Source organism: Sorex araneus, chromosome 3, assembly GCF_027595985.1.
Source record: "Sorex araneus isolate mSorAra2 chromosome 3, mSorAra2.pri, whole genome shotgun sequence".
Lineage (NCBI taxonomy): Eukaryota > Metazoa > Chordata > Mammalia > Eulipotyphla > Soricidae > Sorex > Sorex araneus.
Window position 1 is genome coordinate 119,457,538 of NC_073304.1, and position 23,311 is coordinate 119,480,848.

General features: G+C 61.0%; 1 protein-coding gene across 1 annotated transcript in view; it reads right to left on the bottom strand.

Annotated features, from left to right (window-relative positions):
• Positions 1-23,311, bottom strand: part of LOC101540238 (cadherin-23) — a 299,164-nt gene that overhangs the window by 238,617 nt on the left and 37,236 nt on the right. The window contains exons 2-3 of the mRNA XM_055132130.1: positions 19,024-19,095; positions 13,973-14,050 (exon numbers count right to left, since the gene is read on the bottom strand). Coding sequence (XP_054988105.1) covers positions 13,973-14,050; positions 19,024-19,090 — 145 coding nt within the window. The 5' untranslated portion in view covers positions 19,091-19,095. The remainder of the gene's footprint in view (positions 1-13,972; positions 14,051-19,023; positions 19,096-23,311) is intronic.

Below are 23,311 nucleotides of genomic sequence, written 5' to 3' on the forward strand. Positions count from 1 at the left end.
CTATAAAAGGGAGACAGCAAAAGCACCTTCCTCACACTCGCTACACGCTGCAGAAGAGTCGGGAGCAGTTCCAGCCGCAGAGGAAGAGGGGGCTGTATAGGGGGCTAAAGGGGAGCATTGGGGTGAGGCTTCTGAAGGCGGGAGGGGTAGGGCCTGACCCGCCCTACGGAGAGCGTTGGCCTTGCATGCAGCCAACCCAGCTTCAATCCCCAGCAGCCCCGATAGTCCCCCGAGCACCACCAAAGTGATCCCTGAGCACAAAGCCAGGAGGAAGCCCTGAGCTTCCAGGTGTGGCCCCAAACCAAAATAGCACTGGAGCACTGGAGCACTGTCCTCCCGTTATTCATCGATTTGCTCAAGTGGGCACCAGTAACGTCTCCATTGTGAGACTTATTACTGTTTTTGGCACATCGAATACGCCATGATAGCTTGCCAGGCTCTGCCGTGCGGGTGGGATACTCTCGGTAGCTTGCCGGGCTCTCCAAGAGGAGAGGAGGAATCGAACCCGGGTCAGCCGCGTGCAAGGCAAACGCCCTACCCACTGTGCTATGGCTCCAGCCCTAAACCAAAATAATAATAGTAAAATAAAGACAGGGCAGGAGGCGGATAATGCCTGGGCTGCCAGAGACCCCAGAAGCTGTCATATGCTGATGACAAGACCTGCCCCGTCTCATGCCAAGGGGCAGCTGAGACACCAGGCAGAGCAGCAGCCCCGACCAGACACAGCCTTGGTCTCCAGGGTCTCTGCTCCACAGGTGCTGGGGAGGTCGTCAACCTCTCTACCTTCCTGTGCCGCCCTGCCTCCAGCCGGGATGGGGAGAGGGCGGGATCACGCCTTTAATGGCAGGGGATGGCGCCCATAGGAGAGGCGATGCTTCCTGCCAACCGGGTGAGAGCAGGGCGGGTGCACGGCCTGAGGCGGTGCCAGGCTCCGTGCCAGGGGCATGGCACACGTCACAGCCCATATGTCACCTCGCCCAATGAGGGCACCGGGCTGGAGCAAGGACACATCCCCAGGGGGCCCCGGCAGCCTGCCTCCTTGAGGGGCCCCGATCTAATTTCAGAACCCGGCCCCCTCGATGCCACATCTCCAACAGACGCGGGTATTTATACACTGGGGTTGGGAACACGGGCGCCGCTTTCTCTTGCTGACATGTTTCGAGTCAATAAAGTAGGTAATCTAAGCTGTAAAAATTCTCCCCTCCCACCCCCACAGCACCTGATGCAACTATTCTCATTTGTGATGGAGGGAAATGCAGCTGGGAAACGCTTTAATTTTCCTAAACGGGCCATGAGGTAAAGGGGGGAGGCCTTGGGCCCGGTGTTCTAAACCGGGTGCCGTGCGAGGGGCGGGCTCTGGGGGCACACCACGCCTTCCTCATGCTCTCCTGTGTCCAGAGGGAGGGCTGCCCGGGCCCTGGGCCTGCCCCCGCCCCTGCTCTGGAAAGCGCCTGTGTGGTCAGGGGGTCTCCAACGCACAAGAGCGCCAAGGCCAGGCCCTGCCCCGGAAGGCACATGGAACCAGCCCCGCTGGGCAGAGCGGAGGCTCCCCGAGGCGAGGACCACGGTGTTCGCGTGCAGGAGGGCTCCGCTCCCCGCTTCTCCCTCTGGGCCTCCGACACGGGTCTGCCGGACCCACCCACCCCCCGGTCTGGGGGTGCTGGTGCTCGCTGAGAGGACAGGCCGGCCTCGAGGGCCCCTTTCCTCAGGCAGGGGATGCCCCGCAGGGCAGGTGTGGGAGCCGAGGAGGGGGCAGCTCCCTTCCCGTAACTGCGCTCTTAATGACGCCGTCAGGAGTGATTACGGCCACCGCGGTGTGGCCACTCTGTAAACACGCCAGGCGGGGCGGGGACAGGCTGCGCTGGGCACCGAAGCTCCCCACACCCCTCTCCCACGGGGCACCTCTTAATTCACACATCTGCTACCCACTGATGAGCCACAGCTGAGGCGAGGAACACAGACGCCCGTCCTGCAGAGCCCCGAAAGACAGCGGGCAGGCGACAGGCAGGTCCCCAGGCACCCCGGGCAGCCAGCACTGAGCAGGCCTGGATGCCGGAGCACAGATGCACACACACACACACACACACACACACACACACACACGTAAAGACATGTGCATGCACACGCCACACATACACATGTGCACACATAAAGACATGTGCATGCACACGCCACACATACACATGTGCACACATAAAGACATGCATGCACAGACCACACATATACACATGTACACACGTGCATGCACATGCCACACATACATGGTACACACATATGTAAAGACACGTGAATGCACGTGCCACACACACATGTGCACACACATACACACACGCAGGTTCAGGAACTGTGATCCTCAAGGCTGGGACAGTGTCTCAGTGGGGTTCAGGGAGCAGCCACTACAGCCCCAGGAACCCGGACAGGTAAACTCTGGGGCCCTGCCAGAAGATGGTGTGGCAGGCACCGAGGCCCCGCCCTCCCGGGGAGGGGGATTCTGAACCAATAATGGGAGCAAAGTCACTCACAAGTGGGGAAACTGAGGCAGGCGACCATAGAGGCTGCTTGCCTTACAAGGGGGGAAACTGAGGTGGGCGACCATAGAGGCTGCTGGCCTCAGAAGTGGGGAAACTGAGGCAGGCAACCGTAGAGGCTGCTGGCCTCACTTTCAAGCAGGAACAGGTCTGCAGGGCCGCAGCAGAAGTGCAGAGCACGGGGGAAGCTGTCCACGAAGGGTGGGCAGTCAAGAGGTGGGTCCCCGTGTGGGGTGGCCACAGCACCCGCAGGACAGCCCCTGAGCGCTCCTCCTCTCTAGGAACCGCCGTGGTCCTGATGCATTGCCGTGCGGCCGGCGGGCCTCGGTGCTGCTCTCAGCACGTCAGGCCCAGGGCACCCTGGGGTGCGACGGGACAGGAGAGTGCAGGGCGGGGAAGGGACAGAACTGCCCCCAGGCCCGTTCAGGATGACTCTCCCCTCCGTGGGGACGCTGCCCCAAGCAGACCGCCCTGGGGTCTCCTCCCTCCCTCTCAGGGCGCCCTCTCAGGGGTGATGTTCCCACCCCATGGCCACGGGCCAGGCCAGAGACTGCTCAGTGGCCAGGCCCACCGGTGGCCACCCTGGAGTCACCCCTGTGTCACTCTCCCTGGAGACACAGAACAAGCCACAGGCCCTGCCCACAGGCCTCCCGGTGGCCATCCCCTGGGCAGCCTCTACCTTGACCATCCCCTGGAAAATGGGGGACAGCAGGGCCGGCCCAGGGAAAAGGCTGCTGGAATTCAGAGAGGTGTGTCCATGGGCTCTGGCCCTCTCCGGCCACTCCACCTGGACGGTCCCAGCCAGCCCTAGAGCTGAGGCCAGTGGTAGGCCTCCTCGGCCCTCCCCCCGCTGGGCCGCCCAGCTGGGCAGACGGGGCACAGGAGGCTGCATTCTCTTCTCAGCACCCAGACCCACAGCACTGCGCCTGGGAACACGGGCACGCGGGTGCCTGCTGCCCGTCAGGGCTGAGTTATCCCCAACATAGGGTTTCTCCCGAGAGCCCATAAAGCAGCCGACGCGGCGAGGCAGGTTCAACGCTCGATAATCTCCCATCTCGCTCCAGCGCGCGCCAGCACATTCGTCCTGAATTATCCTTTCCAGCCAACACATCAATCTCGGGGAGCTGAGGGCGCGGCCAGCCCGGGCCGCTGCCAGCACGGCCGGGAAGGAGGCTAGCGCCAGGGCTGGGGGCGAGAGGGGCACCAAGGCCAGGGTCACCTGCTCTCCGCCTGCTGGACCCCAAAATGGTGGGTGACACTCTGTGCCCATCCCGGGCTGGAAGCCTCTTCTCTGCTCTGCTCTGTCTACTCTGATCCCCAACAAAAAGAGTGGGCCCAGTCTTGGCAGAAACCAGACCTGGCCTGCATCTTGCTCGCTGCATCCAGCCGGAAGGCCCTGGGCAGGTGACCAGCTCTCTAAGCCTCGGTTTCCTCATCTAGGAAGTAGGCTTAATAGTCGAAATGACATCTGCACTTGTATGTTCATCGCAGCACTGTTCACAATAGCCAGAATCTGGAAACAACCCGAGTGCCCGAGAACAGACGACTGGTTAAAGAAACTTTGGTACATCTACACAATGGAATACTATGCAGCTGTTAGGAAAGATGAAGTCATGACATTTGCTTATAAGTAGATGGTCATGGAGAGTATCATGCTAAGTGAAATGGTCAAGAAGAGAGGGACAGACACAGAATGACTGCACTCATTTGTGGAACATAAAATAACATGAGAGCGATAGCACAGTGGGTAGGGCATTTGCCTTGCATGCGGCCGCCCCTCTCGGAGAGCCCGGCAAGTTACCGAGAGTATCTCGCTCTCACGGCAGAGCCTGGCAAGCTACCCATGGCATATTCGGTATGCCAAAAACAGTAACAACAAGTCTCACAATGGAAACGTTACTGGTGCCCGCTTGAGCAAATCAATGAGCAACAGGATGACAGTGATGCCGAAGGACAGTAGACACAAGGGCCAGGAGGACTGGCCCATGGTTGGCAGCCTGCCTCATGAGCTGGGGAGAAGGCAGCTGGGATAGAGAAGGGATCACTAAGTCAATGAGGGTTGGAGGGATCGTTCAGGAGGGAGATGTGTGCTGAAAGATAAAGGCCCAAACATGATGGCCTCTCAGTATCTGTACTGCAAACCATAATGCCCCAAAGTAGAGAGAATGGGGGAAATTATCTGCCATAGAGGCAGGGGGTGGGATGGGGAGGGGCTGGTGGAGGGATACTGGGAACATGGGTGGTGGAAAACGCGCACTGGTGGAGGGACGGGTGTTTGATCATTGCATGACTGAAACTCAATCATTAAAGCTTGTAATTGTATCTCACGGTGATTCAATAAAACTTTTTGAAAAATAAAGAAAAAAATGGGCTTAAGTGACTGTTCTTCACAGCGGTGCAGTGAAGAATAGGCCATACCCTGCACTCAGCACCCAACGGCAGCTGGGATGCCCAGGAGGGTGAGGGGCTCTTCAGTCAGAGGGCACAGGGGGAGCTGGGAGCCCAGAGGAGGGTAGGGGGAGAGAGTACTTTCAGGGGGCAGGATTGCTCAGGCCCTGGACAGCTGACCCACGCGGAGAGGCAAGCTGGTACCAGGGCCTGGCAGACCCGTGCAGGCTGATTCCAGGGCCCTGGGCAGACCTGGACAGCCGGGGTAGCCACAGGGGGGTGGGGACCCTCTCTGCACTGCCTGGTGGGGCTGCCGTGCGGGGACCCCACCAGGCAGCTGGGGGGGGCAGGGTGCTCACACCTGGGGAACCGAAGAACGGCCCACAGGCTCTGGCAGGCACTGGGGTCAGCACCCCTTCTCCAGCTGGATAAACCGAGGCAGAGGAGGTGCTGTCCACACCTGGACACGGCACAGCGCACACTCACAGTGCGCCCACAGTGCAGCTGCGGTTCCCGGCAGGAGGTGCCCAGGGCGGGTTGGCACAATCCCACAGCGGCCAACATCTGCGCAGCAATTTCACTGTCGGGTTTGCTTCTTTCTCGTCCTGAAACCGGACAGTGAGACGCCCTGTTCCTAGAGGGGCCATGGGCCTGCCCGGAAGTGGGGGATCTGCAGGCGGAGCAGGGCTGGGCGGAGGCAGAGGGTTCCAGGCTGGCTCAGCCCACACCTCCCCGGACCGTAACCATGGGAAGCATCGGACATGCAAACCCCTTCCTGGTCAGGCTGAAGGGTGAACTGACCACCTGTTCCCGGCCGGGCAGCAGCCGGACCCCAACTCCCTGGACTGAGCAAAGCTGGTGTGGGGGCGGAACGTCTGCCCTCATCCCCCCAGCCCTGGGGAGGCCTCGGCGCCTCTCGGTCACCAGCTCAGCTGCTTCCTGGGGAGCATGAGCCTCACCTCCAAGTCAGCACATCCTCGCTCCCTGACACCCGCGCCCCGCACCCTGCACCCTGGAAGGGGCTGCTGGCGGCTGACCACAGCACAGCTGGCCGCGACCCCCAGCTCCCTTGCCGAAAAGGCTGTGGGGCCGGCGGCCTCTGCACCCACCTCTGCTCCCCCGCCTTGCTTTCCCACGCAGCAGAGCCTGCCGGGCTCGATCCCCGGCACCCCAGATGGTCCCCTGAGCCACGCCAGGAGGGACCCCTGAGCACAGGGTGAGGCCTGAGCCCTGAGCACACCAGGTGTGGCCCCAGGCCAAAAGAAAGTGACAGGAGGGAAGAGGGTTCCAGGCTGGCTCAGCCCACACTCCTCTGACCGCAGCCTCAGCCAGAGACACGACGGTCTTGAGTGCTTGCCGCGGCCTCACAGACCCCGGCTTACGTTGGCACCGTCAGCGCAGTGCTGGTGACGGGCAGGAAGCCCGCCCGTGCTCTGAGCCCTGCACAGCCGCCGGCCCTCCAGCCCCACGGTTCCTGTAGCTTTGCCCCCAGCCTCTGTTGAGAGACGGTGCTGGGGCAGGGGGGGGGTGCGCGGTGGGCACCAGTCCTGGGACCCCCTCGAGCCCCATCTCCGTCCCCAGGGAAGGCCCTTTCCCTCCCGCATTCAGGGACAGGAATGGGGGAGGGGTGCCGATGCTGATCCGTCCCCAACTCGCCGGTGGCCGCCCACACGCCTCCTTCATGTCAGTCCTGGACGTCCACTCGGCGCCCCGTGGGGGCTGCGCCGGCGGGAGCTGTCTGGGGCTGACAGGCGCAGCTCCGTGTTCTGCGAGACCACTGATGCAGGGTCGCCCACCTGAAAATTGCTCTCCCCGCGTCCAGACGAAACAGCTGGGCACTGATGGAGTTTGCGGGGAAATTAATCAGCGGCCGCGGCCACGGAGCCAGAGCCGCCTGGGCCCATCCATCCTGATGAATCCCAACTCCCGCCTTAATGCCTTAATGGCTCCTGACAAGACTAATTTCGACATGCAGGTGATTAGCGGGGGCATTATCACCTGAACTGTGGCTCCAGGCGCTCCGGGCGGGTGCTGGCTTCCCTGCCCCCCCCCCCCCCGCCCCCAGACGGCGACTCTGAGGGTGGCAGCTGCAGGGGCGGAGAGGTCAGGGGGTCAAAGGTCTCACTCCGCCATCCTCATTCCTCTCACACAAGGACGTGTGCCGAGGCCCCTGTGTCTGGATTCTGTGGTTGGTCTGTTTCGGGGCCAGCTGAGCCACAGCTGACAGTGCCCAGTTTGGTCACACAACCAGGGGCCAAAGCCAGGACAGGGAACTAAAGGACAGAACCCGGACAGGGCCCAGGGACAGAACCCAGGGACAGAATCCAGGGAGGGAACCCAGGGAGAGAACCCAGGGACGGAACCCAGGGAGGGAACCCAGGGAGAGAACCCAGGGACAGGCCGGGCGCCCTGTCCAGACACTGTGCTGGCCAGCGGCCCTGCAGGTGTGGCTGGCGCAGCAGTAAATGCAGGAGGTGACACCTCCGGTGAGTTCTAAAATCTTCACCGGAGGCTGGCACGAGGGTGAGAGACAGTGAGCCCGTCCTGCTTGATGCGCCAATACCACACAGTCGCTAATCGTGCTGCCAATATCAACTAACAACGGCAGCATGTGAGCCGGGGCCATGGCGGGGAGCGTGCCTGGTGGAAGGGCCTGAGCTCTCGTCGGGAGGCTGAGGGCCCTGGCACCTGGGACATGTGACAGCAGAGCCTGGGGGGGGGGGGGAGCACTGGCAGACAGGCAGGAGTGGGCGAGGTGCTGGTGTGAGGGGACGATTGGGGTGCTGGTGGCAGGGTAGGAGGGTCCTCAGGCTGCTCTGGGCACAGCGGGGGCTTTGCTGGGGTATTTAGAATTGAGACAGGAAAAGTGACCTCAGTGACACCACCCAAGGTCTGAGGTCTCGGGAGGCAGGGGGTGAGCACCCCTGGGGCCCCTCTTGGCACGCCTTGCCAGCACAGTGCCCCCCTCCAGGCTTCTGTGTTCTCCCTGGAAAGCCCCCAAAGGCACAGCATCCAGGGGTCCCCCATAGGAGGCAGGCGGGGAGAGCCATGAGCTCTGCCGTGCACAAGTGCAGGCACGGACCTTGCCACATGTGTGCCGTCTGGGGCCCTCGCTGTCCTGGCCCATCCCTGAGCGGCCGACACTGCCTTCACACCTGCCCCATCACCAGTGGGGGCCAGGGGGTCCCCAGCATGGGGCCAGTGCCAGCTGTGCCCTGAAGACCCCCCACATCCACAAACCCCTGACACGCACCCCTTTCTTCCCCAAATACAGACACGAGCCAGGCATGTGGCAGGGCCCGGGAGGCACCGTTTGCCCAGGCCAGCCGGGTGACCCCAGGGCAACAGGTGAGATAGAGAAGCAACAGAGCGACGGGGCCCCAGGCTTGGCAGGACAGAGAAGAAAGCAGAGGATTCCCAGGAGAAACCCAGGAAGGCCCGGGAAGGTGGCGGCACTCAACTACATTCCCTGAGCGCCGAGGCTCACGGTGCTGCAGACGGCGGGCGCAGAGGCTGCAGGGCCGGAGAGGCAGGAGAGGCCGGCGGGCACCGAGGCTGCAAGGCTACAGATAGCTCAGGGGCCTGGGACGCTGCTTTCCCGGAGGCCTAAGCAGCGCCTGTGCTGAAGGGCCACTGCAGGGCCTCCCATGGCTCCCGTTCAGGGCTCGGGAGAAAACACGACAGCCAAGACACAGGCCTGGCTCGCACCCGACCCCTGGCTCTTTCCAGCCAGGGGCAGTCCTGGAGACGGCTGGGCAGTGCTGGGGCCCCCGTGGCACTGCACCCTCGGGCCCTGGCAACAGACCGAAGGCCCAGATGGCCGGACATCACCAGAGGGGCCCTCAGACCTCAGCACCGTGTCGGGGGACCAACCCTCACCCCCAATCAAAGAAGTACCGTAATCATGACCTGTGGGCCTGTTGCACGACTCCCTGATGTCCTATTTAATAACTAGCTTCAAGGGCAGGAAAAGTGAACGGAAATGCATAATTCCCTCTCCATATTTTGAATGCTTAGTCAGAGCTTAATAGAATTTCTTTATTAGTATATACAAACTTGCTTAATAAATCCAATGGGCCAAGTTGCTAACTTTGAAAACCCCTGAGGGTATTCTGGACCACACATAAATAAAACATCCGACCAAGAGAGTTGAGTACAAAATGTAACTTTAGTTTGTACCAAAATCCTTGTTCCAGCTTGGGGGGAAAAAAGGTAATTGTATTCAAAACACACTGATTTGAATATATGTTAATCAAAATGTAATTTTGCCTAAAATACATCTACACTTAAACAAATGAACTTTTAAATGATTTCCCTAATCAGATGATGCTGGCTTTCGCCCTGGGCGGGGGAGGGCTAGAGTGGAAGTGGGCCCACCCAAGGAAAAAGCAGCAAGGTGCGGACCACACAGGGTGGCTGGAATTGTGCAGCTTGACCCACAGGGGCAACAGGGAAGGGTGAGACGTGAGAAAACTCTGGAAATATTCTCTTGGTTTTGTTTTTGAATCCCCCCTGGCAGTACCCAGGGCTCCCTCCTGGCCATGTGTTGGGGCCAAATCTGGTGCCAGGGATCTAACGAGGATCAGCCAAAGTGTCTTGCCCGCCACTGTATTATCCTTCCAGCACCAGCTCTGGACATATTCTGAAGACAGAGCAGCGGGTCTCCAGATGAAGTGGAAGAGAGGGAGGAAGAGAGAGGAAGGGGCAACCCCAAGTTTCTGGTGGTGCAGAGGAAGGAGCTTGGGGGGACCAGGGGCCGAGCCTCACACATGGACTGAGACCCCGTTAGACCTGCAGGGGCAGCGGGTAGCTGAGAGTAGACCCCAGTGTGGGGAAAACCTGTGGCTGGCAGCATGGGGGCACCTGACACGGCATCCAGTGGGAGGCCCCTCTCGGAGAACACGGGGAAGAACGAACGTAGGAAAGAGGCCCATGAAACGGCACTTGCCTCAGACACAGCCACGCTCTGTCTCACCCCGCCACCACCTATGGGCCTCTGAGCCCTACCCTGAGTGATCTCAGAGCACAGAGCCAGGGGTAAGCCCCAAGCATTGTCGAACGTGCCCCCCCCCCCGCCAAATACTGTCGTTCCATTGCTCATCAATTTGCTCGAACAGGCACCAGTAACATCTCCATTGTAAGACTTGTTGTTACTGTTTTTGGCATATCCAATACGCCACGGGGAGCTTGCCAGGCTCTGCCATGCAGGCAGGATACTCTAGGTAGTTTGCCGGGCTCTCTGAGAGGGACAGAGGAATCGAACCCGGGTCGGCCTCGTGCAAGGCAAACATCCTACCTGCTGTGCTACCACTCCGTCCAACCCCCCCCCCCACACACACACCAAACAAATCAAAGAAAGGAAAAAGAGACCCAGGAGGTTGGGAGAACCTGCACGGGGGCCAAAGAAGCAACATCCAGGAGGGCGAGTCACAGCTGGAGGGGTGTCCAGCTGGCCCGGAGCACTGAGGATTCATCGCTGGGTTTCCACGTGGAGGGCGGGCCTGGAATCCACACAAGCAGTACGAGGGCGAGGCTGGGGAGGACTGATAAGGGGGGACGGCACCTGCCTCCCACGACCGGGGGGTGGACGCTGCCGACCAGCCCTCCCAGGACCCTGTCCTTGACCTGCCCTTGCTCTTCCAGCCCAGCCCAGGCCAGGCGCTGGCATCCATGTCTGGAACAAGACACCTGGCGCGAGGGGGCTTGCTGGCAGACTGGAGGGGACGGAGCTACTTAATGACTTCATTCGGCGTCTGTCTCTCCCGGGGCAAAAGCCATCAAACAGGACCTGGGGCCCAGGGAATTGGAACTTGAGATGTGCGAGGAGATTGGACAGCGCTGGGCTTCTGAGAGGTTTCAGACGGCCACGCCTGGCCTCCCCTGCTGCCGCCACTGGTCAGGACTGAGCCGAGGGTTAGGAAACACCCCAGCACTCAGAAGGCCCGGGGAGCACAAAAGTCCCAATTTCCAACCAGGAGCACACTCACAGGAAAGAGATTATGATAAGTCTGCGGTCAGACACCAGCTCCAATTCTTCAGAGGGACTTTTTTTTTTTTGATTGATTGAAACACCGTGAGAGCAGTTACCAAGTTTCCGGTTTACGTCTCAGTCATACGGTGATGAAACACCCGACCCTTCACCAGTGCACATTGTCCACCACCAAAACCCCCATATCCCCCCATCCCACACCCTCCCCCTACCAGTGTGGCAGACAATTTCCACGTCACTCTCTTCAGAGGGACTTTTTTCTTTTTTTTTTTTTTTTTGCTTTTTGGGTCACACCCGGCAATGCACAGGAATTTCCCCTGGCGGAGCTTGGGGGACCATATGGGATGCTGGGAATCGAGCCCGGGCCGACCGAGTGCAAGGCAAACGCCCTACCCGCTGTGCTATCACTCCAGCCCCTCAGAGGGACTTTTTTAGCTGAATTAATTAAGGCCCTGGACACTGGGTTTCCGACGCACTCGGAAACTGCCGTCCCGTACAACCACTGCCACGCAGAGGACAGACTGTCAGGAGGGCCAGACCTGTTCTTCTGGGTGGTCTCTGTCTCAGAGCCACACCAGGCTGTGCTCGGGGCTCACAACTGGCTCCACGCTCAGGGCTCACGCCTAGAGGGGTCCGGGAGACCACGTGGGGTGGGAGGGCTCGAGCCCAGGTCAGCTGTGAGCGAGGCTCGTGTGGTCACCCCTGTGATTGTCTCTCTGGCCCACAAGTGTTGTTTCATAAGGTGCCGAGCTCCGGCGGTCAGAACTTAGGTAAAAGCCCAATTACGTGTTGGAGTGTTTTTCATTCTGCCTCTGAGCTGCTTTGTCACACCACAAGCCTCCCCTTTGCCTTTCACTGGGCATCGGGGCGCAGAGACCTCTCCAGCTCCAGGGATGGGGCTGGCCCGGGCACACGGCTCGGGCTCTGCCACCGGCACTGACCACAGCTGGTCCAGCTGGCCTCTGTGCAGGGCCACCCCGCCAGCCTGGGCACACAGGGTCTCTCCTCCCAGTCACAACACATAACACATAACACATCCCGGGCCCTTGCTGCCAGGTGGACAGAACTGTCTGATCCCCCTAATAATCCAGGGGTCCTTAGTTTCTGTCCCACCCCCTGGGTCACTGAGTGTCCAGAGCGAAGGGTCGGTAAGAGCCAAGGGTCAAAGAGGGTCTCCAAGCCACCCCAGTCCACACAGCAGGCAAAGGGCTGGCCAGTCCCTGGGACAAGCTGCTGCAATGCGTTCCCTCACCCTGGTGGCCGCTGGCCAGAGGCTGCCTTCAAGCTGCGACCCAGGCCCTGTGGGTGAGAGCACCCAGTGGGGGTCTCAGGAGTGTCCCCTCTGGAGTGCCCAAGCCAGTGTCCACTGGGTGTATCTGCCCAATGTCCCGACACTGGGAGATGGGGACATGGGGAGGTGGCTGGAGCCCAGGGCCACAGCAAGGAACAGAAACCGGGTTCATGACCTCCCAGGCCGCAGCGATCCCCTGACCCCCACACTCCTGCTGAAGAAGGATTGGGGTCAGCCCAGCGCCGGCTCCTTCCTTCCTGCTCACGGGCGGCCGGGAATCGGTCCCAGTGTGCCAGATGGATCCCCCGCCGGCACTGCCAAGCTCTGCCTTCGCGGCTGCCCGCAGCCCGGGACTCGCGTGGGAGCTGATGGACGCCACACAGGCTGTCACAGCAACACACACAAACTATCCAAGAGCTGGAACTGCTGAAGCGGCCATCAGCAGACGGGAATAAAGAAACGGTGACAGGCACACAACAAGCCCCGCCCCAGCTGTGAAAAAGACCAAATCCTGCCGCTGGCCACATGTAGGCTGTGATGCTCCAATGGAATGAGGCAGAGGCAAGCGCCCGACAACAGGTGGATGGCAGAGAAGCAAGGCGAATGGGTGGGCAAAGCAAAGCAAGAGCGAACTTTAGACTCAGCCGGAAATGGTGATCACCAAAGGTGAAGCAGGAGAGGGTACCTGCAGTCCCAGTGTGACGGGGAGGAAGCAGTTTACAGGCAAGGAATCCCCACGTAGACCCCCCGAGAGCTGCAGGCTCCTCCCCTCCCACAGCCGGACCCTCTGCGCGCTCTCTAGGCACACAGCCATGCCCTCCCCCGAGCCCGGCAGCCCAGAAGGCAGGCCCTGTCCCTCACACGGCCCTGCGAGCACAGAGGGTGAGGTGTCTGCAGAGGCCACGGGGACCTTCCGGCCGTTTCACGCAAGCTTGCAGGAGTGGTAGCCTGCCACGCGGAAGGACAACCAGCCAGGTTTGTGCCATCCAACCCCCAGGGCCAAGGGGGCTCCTGAGCACGGGTCTGAGTAAGGAGGGGGCAGGTGGTGTGGGGTGGGCGGGCACCAAGGGGGTCAGACGTGTCTCTGATCCTGGCTTTCTAACCACAGAGGTGGGCATGCCGGTGCAGGAAACCGGGCGGAGGCCAAGAGGCTCCAGAGGGAGAGGCAAGAGGAACAAGCCACTCCGGGCGGACCAAGGAGCGCAGGTTCTGCAGCTGAAATGTGTGTTGGTGTGAGACCCGGTCACGCGGGCTCAAGGTGGCAGGCTGGCATCCAGGACACCCTCCTGTTAGCTGGGTCTCCCGGGAGAAGTACTCAGGGTCCCCTGCACTGTCCCTAAGTTCATAAATGGGGAAAAAGCGCATGTGATTCCAGGGGAGCTGCGGATACCCAAACTGGAACACGATCCTCTCCGCAGCGGCCGAGAGGCTCTGGGCGGACTGGCCGACCCCCCACCGTCGCAGTTGCTCGCTTGGCGTGCTTGCTCCGTGCCTGGCGAGCACGCACCCGCATGGACCGTAGCCCTTGTGTCTGGCGGTTCCCAAGCTGCAGAGCTTCTCAGAGAGCTACGCCAGCTAATGAGAGGGACCGAGGGCCCCGTTCCCAGAGGCAACCGAGCCAAAGACAGACGGACACACAGAGGGGTCAGGAGCACCATGGCAGAGTCCGATAAGGTGGGGAAGCTGTTCTCAGTCTCCAGGTTCTGCTTCCCCAGCAGGAGGGCATAGGAGGAAGCCCACCGCCCAGTGTGCCCCCTCACCTGGGTGCCCACTCACCCACAGGTGTGTCCTCGCTGATCAGCAGGTACGTGTCAAAGAAGTGGTTGGTGAAGAAGGGCAGCCGGTTCACCTGGCCTGGAAGGCAAGAAGGTCAGTCAACTCCCTGCCAGCACCACACGCTGGGCAGAGACACAGGGAGGCCGCAGGGGCCACACGACCTGCACCCAGGCCACTGACCTGCCCAAGACACACAGGGGCAAATGCGGGCAGGCAGGTGGTCAGTGAGGCCCCTGGCCGCCTACAACACGCATAGGCCTGCGAAGACTGTACCAGACGTGGGTGCGGCCAGCCCTTCCCTCGCGCGTGACTGGCTGAGACTATCGTGGCGGCCAGTTAACAACACATTAAATGGAGCTGAGGGCCAGAGCAATAGCACAGCACGGAGAGCACCTGCCTTGCAATCCAGCGACCCAGGGTCCCCGAGCCCCGTCAGGAGTGATCCCCGAGCACAGAGCCCGGGGTAAGCCCTGAGCACCACTGGGTGTGGCCCCAACATTTATATATTTATACCAGTAAATGTATAAAAATAAGAGAAACTGCGCCTGTCTCTTTTTCTCTTTTTCTAAGGCAGCCCCTCGGCCGTCTTAAAGCCCCTCGTCTGCATCTCCTGACCTTTCTGGGGACAGCCCAGCCCCAGGACGCCTGTGAGGGAGTGAGCACAGGGGCATCTGCTCGGACCAGTAGGACGTGGCTCTCGGGGTGGACCATAACCACCAGAGCCCAGGCCACGTGCCCTGCACCACCACTGGCATTGTCATGCCTGCATCCCCCCCGCCCCATTTGCCCCAGAGGAAAACAAGGCCTGGAAGGGTTAGTAGAAACTCGCTCTTGGGGCCCGAGTGATAGCACAGCGGGTAGGGTGTTTGCCTTGCACGCAGCCAACCTGGGTTCAATCCCCGGCATCCCATATGGTCCCCGAGCACCACCAGGAGCACCACCAGGAGTAATTCCTGAGTGTAGAGCCAGGAGTAACCCCTGAGCACCGCTGGGTGTGACCCAAAAAGAAAACAACAACAACATCAAACTTGCTCTCGAGGTCAGAGGGCTAGTAGCAGGGCGGCAGTCCTGGGAGAGGTCAGTGAATCTGTGACAGGACCACGGGGGTGATGTGGGGAGGGGTCAGGGCTGACCCCATGAGGGCTGAGGAATCTCCTCCTGCCAACTTCAGTGGATCAACACACCCCAGGTTTGCTTTGTCCTCGGCTCCTGCCCCAGAGAAACTCAACTCCCCAGAAGACCCGAGGTCGTGCGGCGTCTGTCCTCCTCTTCCGGGCCACGTCCAACTTGGTGCTCATGAAGTGACCTAGCCCAGGAACACGTGGTAGTCTCAGGAGGGACCTGGCCACCAGGAAATGCCCCCGCACACAGCCATGAGCCCTGCGCCCCTCGCCCATCCCCTGCCACTTGCACCCCGCCCCCAAATGGCCCCAGTTCCTGCCCTGGCCTCTGGCTGTGGCACCTGCCTGCCTGTTCTGAGTCTCTCTGGCCAGCTGACCCCAAGAGGGGGCCGCAGTGGGTGAGACGGTGAGGTGGTCTGAGTCCGTGGACCAACAGAGGGGGCAATGGAGCTGAGCCCCTGGAACTCCCAGGGTGCCCCGGGAACTGGCTGTTTATTTATTTACCTACTTATTCAATTATGTATCTCAATTTGGGGGACGCCCCTGACAGTGCTCAGGGCTTCCTCCTGGATCACTCCTGGGGCTCAGGGGACTATAAGGGATCAGCAGAGTGCAAGGCCAGCGCCCTACTCATGGCTCTATCGCGCTGGCCCCAGGATTGGTTGCTGACGGGGAAACCACCCCGACAAGGCAGGGGAAGGAGGGCACCTTGGTCTCGGCAAACAGGGGGTGACCGTCTGCTCTGTGGGGCGCCAGGCTTGCACAGCACCCGCAGAAGCAGCTCTGCGGTGTCCTCCAGGGCGCTGATTGTGCTAGTGCCCTGTTCAGCTGGCCGGGGACTCCCTCAGACAGCCCGCCCCCGCCCAGGGCCACAGAGACAGCGGGTAGGGCATCTGCCTTGCAGTGGCCGAACTAGATCAAACCCGGCACCCCGGGTGGCCCCTGAGCCCTGACCGGAGTGATCCTGAGCTCAGAGCAAGCAGTAAGCCCCGAGTGTAGCCTAAAGCCACAGCAGGGCGGCCGGGGTCAGGCCCTGCCCCTCCTGCCCCAGGAGCTCCTCGTGGGGAGTGAGAACTAGCGGGGTCCCCCCACCCCTGCCGAGCCTGTCTGCAGAGGCGGCCAGACTGATGCCATCATTTCTCCCCGCACACATTCTGGCCTCGCCCTCGCCACTGCTGCCAGGGGGCATTCACCAACTCTCAGCCCACCCTTCCAATCTAGTCTGGGGTGGGGGGCTTTCCAAGGAAGACCCCCCAACCACCACCCATCTCTACCCCCCAGTCACCCGCACCCCCCTCAGGCACTGCAGACCCCACAGTGCAGCTGCCCAGAGGGGCCCCCTGGCCAGGCCACTGCATGGTCTGACCTCGCTGGGAGCCCTGAGGGGCCTCTCTTTGCTCACAGAACCGTCCGTGCCTCAGTTTACCCATGTGTGAAAGACCAACAAGATCAGGCCTTCCGGCAGGGCTGTCCCAAGGGTGGGACAGGGTCACCCCCATAGAGCCCTGTGCACAGCCAGCACTGGGGAAACGGCTGCTGTGAGCGCCCGTCACCAGGCCGCCTGCCCGGCATAGGCACTGGATAAGCGCCACACCCTGGGTGCCAACGGGAGAGTGGCCGGCCCCCAGAAGGTCAGTGGGTGCCTGGAGCCAGCAGCAGCGACCTGGCCAGCGGCTGAGGGAAGCCAGAGACGGGGACATGCAGCCTATCCCCAGCTTTTCCCGATGGCCGCTGGGCGGTGGCCGGGCTGGCGGGCTGTGAGGAGCGCGTGGGGGGAGGGGAGCGGGTGGGTTTCTTCCTCCGCTGGAGGCCCCTCACAGGGCCAACACGGCTCCTGGGGCAGAATCCCTGAGTCAGCAGATCCCGGCCTGCCCAGCACCTCGGGGACCGGGGACTAGACGGGGATATCCCAGATGGCAGGACTGCCCCTCCCCTCTCTGTCATTGCACAGGCACCCAGCCCCGCCCACCCTGCCCTGGAGACCCCCTCCCTGCCCTGCCCTCTCAGACGCCTGCCAAGCAGACGGTGTGCGCTGGCTCAAACCACCCCACCAGGAGCTCTGGATCTGTGCAGATTTTTGTACGGGGAAAGGACACAAGTGGCCCAGGTACAGGGTCCCCGTGGAGGCCAAGGGCAGTGACCAGACAACCACTAGCTGCAGACCAGAGGTCAGGGCCAGTCTCAGGTGCCACTGATTGGGTCAGTGGGGCAGCAGGAAGGGGTGTGGAGAGAAGCTTATGGGAGAAGCCCCTGGTCAGGCTCAGCGCATCCTGCTGTGGTTTTGAGTCCGGGGCTCTGCCCCGTGCTGCTTGGCGTGGCGGAGGCGGGGACTCTCAGCTTGGGGAGTTAGTCCTGGAAACTTGGGGGGGGGGCTTGGGGATTAGTCCTGCAGCTCTGGGGGCTGGCGAATCCATCCCAGCACCCCCGCACACAGAGGGTGCACCCCAGCCCTTCGGGACGCCCCTGGCCCCACACCCTGGCGCAGGTGACCGTGGCCTTGCTCCCTCCCCTGCTGCCCCTGCTGTGTCCGCTGGCCTGGACTTGGGGGCCCTGAGGGTCTGTGAGTCTGGGACGCAGTCCCAGCTGCCACGGTGCACTCCGGCAGAGACCCTCTGGCGCGGGCGGGGGCAGGGCCCTGCCCAGGACTCGCAGGCAGCACACGCTGGCCGAGTCTCCCCAGCACGAGGCTGCGGCTTCCCCAGAGGCCCCGGCTCCCAGGAGCGGCGGCAGGAGCCGGCCCCGCTCAGGAATGTGTTATGTGTTTGCTGTGTCACCAGGCACGTGTGCCCTCGGCTCCTCCCCCGGGACAGCCCCGTCCCCGGGGATGCTGTGTCAGGAGTGTGGCCTCGGTCACATGTGCCGATCTGCACCTGCCGGGGAGACGCAGACGCCGGGCGGTCCCCGGGCGCTGAGCTGGCCGCCACCCCGTCCTCCCGGCAGAGGGCAAAGGCCTCGGCCCCACTCCCACCCACCTGAAGCCCTCCTGCTCTCGTCCCCTGCATGGGGCAGATGCAAAGGCCAGAGGCGGCCAGTCGCCCTCCTGATGGGCCCCAAGTCTGGCATTCCAGTGCCTTTCCTGGAGCCTGTACTGGCTGTACTGGTCTGCCTGTCTGTGTCACACTCACACACACACACACACACACACACGAAGAGATAGAGAGAGAAAGAGAGAGAGAGAAGGAGGGAGAGAGCAGACACAAAGAAGACACAGACACAGACAAACACACAGACATGCATAGATACACACAGCAGGGACATACACAGAGCAGGTGCACACATACACACACAGAAACACAGACACATACACACAGACACACAGAGATACAGAGATACACAGGCATATACACACACAGATACACAGGCACATACACACAGATACACAGACACATACACACAAATACACAGACACATACACACAGATACACAGACACACACAGATACACAGACATATACACAGGGATACACAGACACATACACACAGATACACAGACACACACAGATACACAGACATATACACAGGGATACACAGACACATACACACAGATACACAGACACATACACACAGATACACAGACACATACACACACAGATACACACAGATTCATACACAGAACAAGCACACACACAGACATACACAGAGATACACATACCCAGACACAGAGATACACACACACACACACACACACACACATACACAGACACAGAGATATATAGACACACACAGACACAGACACACACAGAGACACAGAGTCTCAAGGCTTTGACCCTCCATCCTGGGCAAGGGCCCTGGGGACAGCTGCTACTTTCACCCGCAGGAGGCGGGGGAAGAGGCCCGGGGCAGTGCCCGTGGGCAGTCCCTACAGGGCAGAGTCTCCAGGGAGCCAGAGCAGCGACACCAGCAGTGGGGGGAGGGGAGAGGGTTCTACTCACCCCAGCATCCAGACACCAGCGCCAAAAGCCAGACCACGTGGCCGCTGGGGGCAATGTGGCCCCTCATGGCTCCTGGGGACAGAAAGGAGGAGGGGGTGAGAAGGCCTTCTTGGAGGCGCATTCCCGCCCCAGCACTGCCCACTGCTCCTGGGATGGGCGACAGGACAATCGAACGGAAGAAGAGAGGGTCGCTGGGGCCCATCCTTGGCCAGCCCGGGTTTCACCCTGAGCAGTGGGGCTGCCCTGGCGGGGTGGGTCACACTGCCCCGTGGACACGTCAGCTGCGGGGACAGGCCCAGGGACACCGCTGAGACATACTCTGAGCTCAGTGTGGGGGCGGCACCCCAGGGTGATGGGGGACAGGCTAGTCTGGGACAGGGCTAAGGACATAAGTGCAGGGGCCGGGAAGAGAGCACAAGGGTTAGCGCACGGGCACAGCTTCCTGGTTCCATCCCCGCCACATCCTCAGGCCCTCACTTGGAACCGCAGGCTCAGCTGGCCGAGTGTCGCAGGGAGTGGCCGGGTGGGTCCCTGACCACTGAGTGGGAGCACCCTCCCCACGCACACAAAGGCACTGAGGGGGAGGAGGGGGTCTGGAGAGTGTGCTCTGGAGCAGACCAGAGCCCCCAGCCTATACTGCACGTGCCCAGCACCGGGCCTCAGCATGACCCGCGCCAGGAATGGAGCATGGACGGGGCAGCAGGGGCCACAGAGACCCAGAGCGGAGGGAGACCCGCCGGCCTGCAGCGAGTGTGAGCTGCGGGGTGGAGGGGGCGCCGCCGTCCCCCACAGGGCTCGCAGGCCTGGGGGCTGCCCCTCCTGTCAGAGCAGACGCTCCCCTGCAGCAGCTGGGGGTTCCGTGGGGGACCCGCAGCCCCCGCCACACCAAGCTGTGCCCCCACAGGGCCCCCAGGGCCCGAACAGCTGCCCTCAGCCAGCACCCACCCTGCAGCCCCCGACACAGGGGAAACACGGGGTCAGCACCGGGGCCCCGGCTGACGGTCAGTGGCCAGGAGGGAAATAGCCAGTTCTCATTTGAGAATGACCCCTCAGGGCCTGCATTTTCCCGTCTGTAAAACAGGAGCAGAATAAATCCCCGTCGGGGCTGGAGCAGTAACACAGCCGGGAGGACGCTGGCCTGCACCTGGTCGGCAGGTTCCACCCCCAGCATCCCCGCCAGGAGGGATCCTGAGTGTAGAGCCGGAGGGGCCCCTGAGCGTCCCCGAGGACCCACCCCACTAGGAGTATGCATGCCGGGGCTGGAGAGGTGGTCCAGGGCAAGTGCTCTGCCAACAGTCGGACCCAGGCTGGCCCCCAGGCCCCAGATGGTTCTCTGAGCCCTAAGAGGAGTGATCCTGGAGCACAGAGCCAGGAATAAGCCCTAGGCACGGTTGGGCGGGAGTCCCAAAGCCATGAATAAAGGGGGTGAGTCCCCTGTGCCCCACTGACCCCAGCAAGCACCACAACCGTCACTTCTGTGCCTCGACTAAGAATGTGATCTCCAGGAGAATGGGTGCGTCCATCAGGGCTAGGGCAGCGAGAGCCTGTGAGTACCACCATGGCACGAGCACCTCCACCCCGTGAGAATGTGTGAGCACATGACCAGGCGGGCACACTGTCCCATCTCCCGGGAAACTCCAACGACAATGGCGGGAAGCAACGAGAAAACGCACTGAATGTTTAGGGGCTTTTGGATGGTACAGGGGGGCTTTGAGGGTCACCGTAACCTGGCGATGCTCAGGGGTTACTCTTGGCTCATGCACTCAGGAATTACTTCTGGCAGTGCTCGGGGGACCCTATGGGATGCTGGGGATTGAACCTGGGTTGGCGGCGTGCAAGGCAGATGCCCTCCCCGCCATGTATCATCGCTCAGCCCCGTGTTGTATTTGGAGCACCGAGTAGCCTACGGTCTACGGAAACCCCGCTCTGGGCGAGGAGCACCCACACCCTAAAGGGAGGGAGTTTAGGAGACACGCCCGCATCGCTGCAAGACGGAGCAAAGAGAATTCAGGGAAGGCCGAGAGCTCGGAGCCCCAACTCCAGAGCTGGAGAGCCCTGAGCCCAGCTGGGCCTTCCCCGTGGCTCCTGGCCCACCACACGCCTGTTCCTTGGTGACTGGGAACTCGGAAGGACAAAAGATTCTAAGATGCACAAGTGTATTTTTTATTTGGCGGGGTTGCACCTAGTGATTCACAGGGCTTCCTGTGACTCTGCACTCGTGGACCAGTCCTGGTGGGGCCCAGGGGGCCATGTGGGGTGCCAGGGACTAAACCTGGGTTGGCTGTGAGCAAGGCAAGTGCCTTACCCTTGGACTATCTCCCTGGTCTTGATGTTTAAATGACTAAAAGCTGAGCCCCCAATCACATTCCTGTGGGTCCCCCTCCCTGAATCCCCAGGATAATCAGCCAGTCATGTGCCTGGCAGGCCTGCAGGGTGTACAGGAGGCAGCAGTGCCGGGTGGGCATGGCTGGGGCCAACTCTCGGGCCACGTGTCGTGCCTCAAAGCTGCTGGGAGGTTCAGTCAAAAGAGAAGCCGGGGCCCAGGGCTGCCAGAGCTTCAGATTTTCTCAATGGAAAGCTGGAATTCTGGCTCTTTTGATAGATGCGATTTTTAAGTGTTGCCAAGTAATTCCTTTTCTATGCGCCAAGCACACCCCATCTGCCGGCCGGCCCGCGTGAGCAGGCTGGACCTGGGACGCACCCGCAAACGGGCCTGGCTCCACAGCCCCGCCAAGATGCTCCCGTGACGCGTGCAGCCGTGGCAGGCTGGCCGGGGCGCTCTGAGCTGTGGGGACCCTCATGACCTGACCGCCTGCGTCTCCCACACGCACGGCCACGTTCCACAGCTCACTGTCCAGGTCAGCCTGAGCCTCGCCCTCCGCCTTGCAAAGAGCTGACATCAGCCCAGAGACTGCACGTGTCCTGGTGGGGACAGGCATTTGCTGCGGCGGCCACCTGCTGCTCCCAGGTCCGGGCCACTGCAGGCCACTCGGGCCACAGCAGAGGGCGACCCTGCACGAGGGCGTCCAGCAGCGGGTTGACTCTGTATAGTGAATACCGGCCTGCATGCAGGCGGCTGTGGGACACGCGGTATTACCCACAGCAACACTGTGCCCCCCACGGCCCCGGTGGGCGGAGAGGGCCTCCGTGCCCAGGGCAGCACTCCTGAGTGCCTGCCAATGGCCGCGTGAAAACGACTTTCAGTGACGTTTCCCTACACCAGCAGGATGGACAGAGAGGGCTTTTTAAAAAAATTGATCCCCTCCTTTTTTTTTTTCCTTTTGTTAGTTTTTTTGGGCCACACCCAGCTGTGCTCACCACTTACTCCTGACCCTGCACTCAGGGATCACTCCTGGCGGGGCCTGGGGGTCCATAGGGGTGCTAGGGGTCAAACTGGTATCAACTGTATCTGAGGCTTACTACAGAGTCTGACTACTCTGTCCCTCCAGCCCCCAGACCCTTTGCATCTGTTGTCTTGCATTAGCCTGACTCACCCTGCAAAGGAGGTAGCAAGCATGCTCGCATTACCTCTGATTTACCAGGGGAGAAACTGAGGCACCGAGCAACTAAGCAACAATCTGGTATTTCAGAGTACACATACACACACACACACACACACACACACACACACACACACGTGTGTATTTTGTCTCCAGCCTCAGCTTTTCCAGCTATCACCTGCTGAGACCAGCCCCAGGGCAGCTGGGGCGAGCAGTGTCCTGCGGCAGGCCTCAGGTCTGCAGGGCAGGAATACAGTCAAACAGACAGGGCGGGTCCCCCCCACCCAGGCTCCCATGGTCACATCTTTATCCAGGGCTCCAAACAGCCCTGGTGCAGATGCCTGTCCCTGTCTTAGGGAGGAGGACCTCAGGCTCAGGCTCAAGGTGCTGCTCTGGTTACACCCGAGTCCCCGGCACTTCCATCAGGCCGTGCCCTGTTGCCGAAGGCACAACCACTGACCCAAGGAGAGCACCAGACGGTGAGCAATGCACACATGCACACACAAGTCAACACACATGCACATGAACCCACGTAAACCCACGCATGCAGATGTGCACATAAACACACATTAACCCTATGTACCTAGTATAAGCACACAATTGTTCATAGAGGCACATGAAAAAATGCAGATCCCTATGCACATATTAGCCCATGCATGCATAGCATAGACATGTACACATATATATGTGCACTACATATATATATATAGTGCGCATGACACATACAAGCACACACATACATAAAAACATGTGCACACTCACATACATAAAAATCCATCCATGCATGT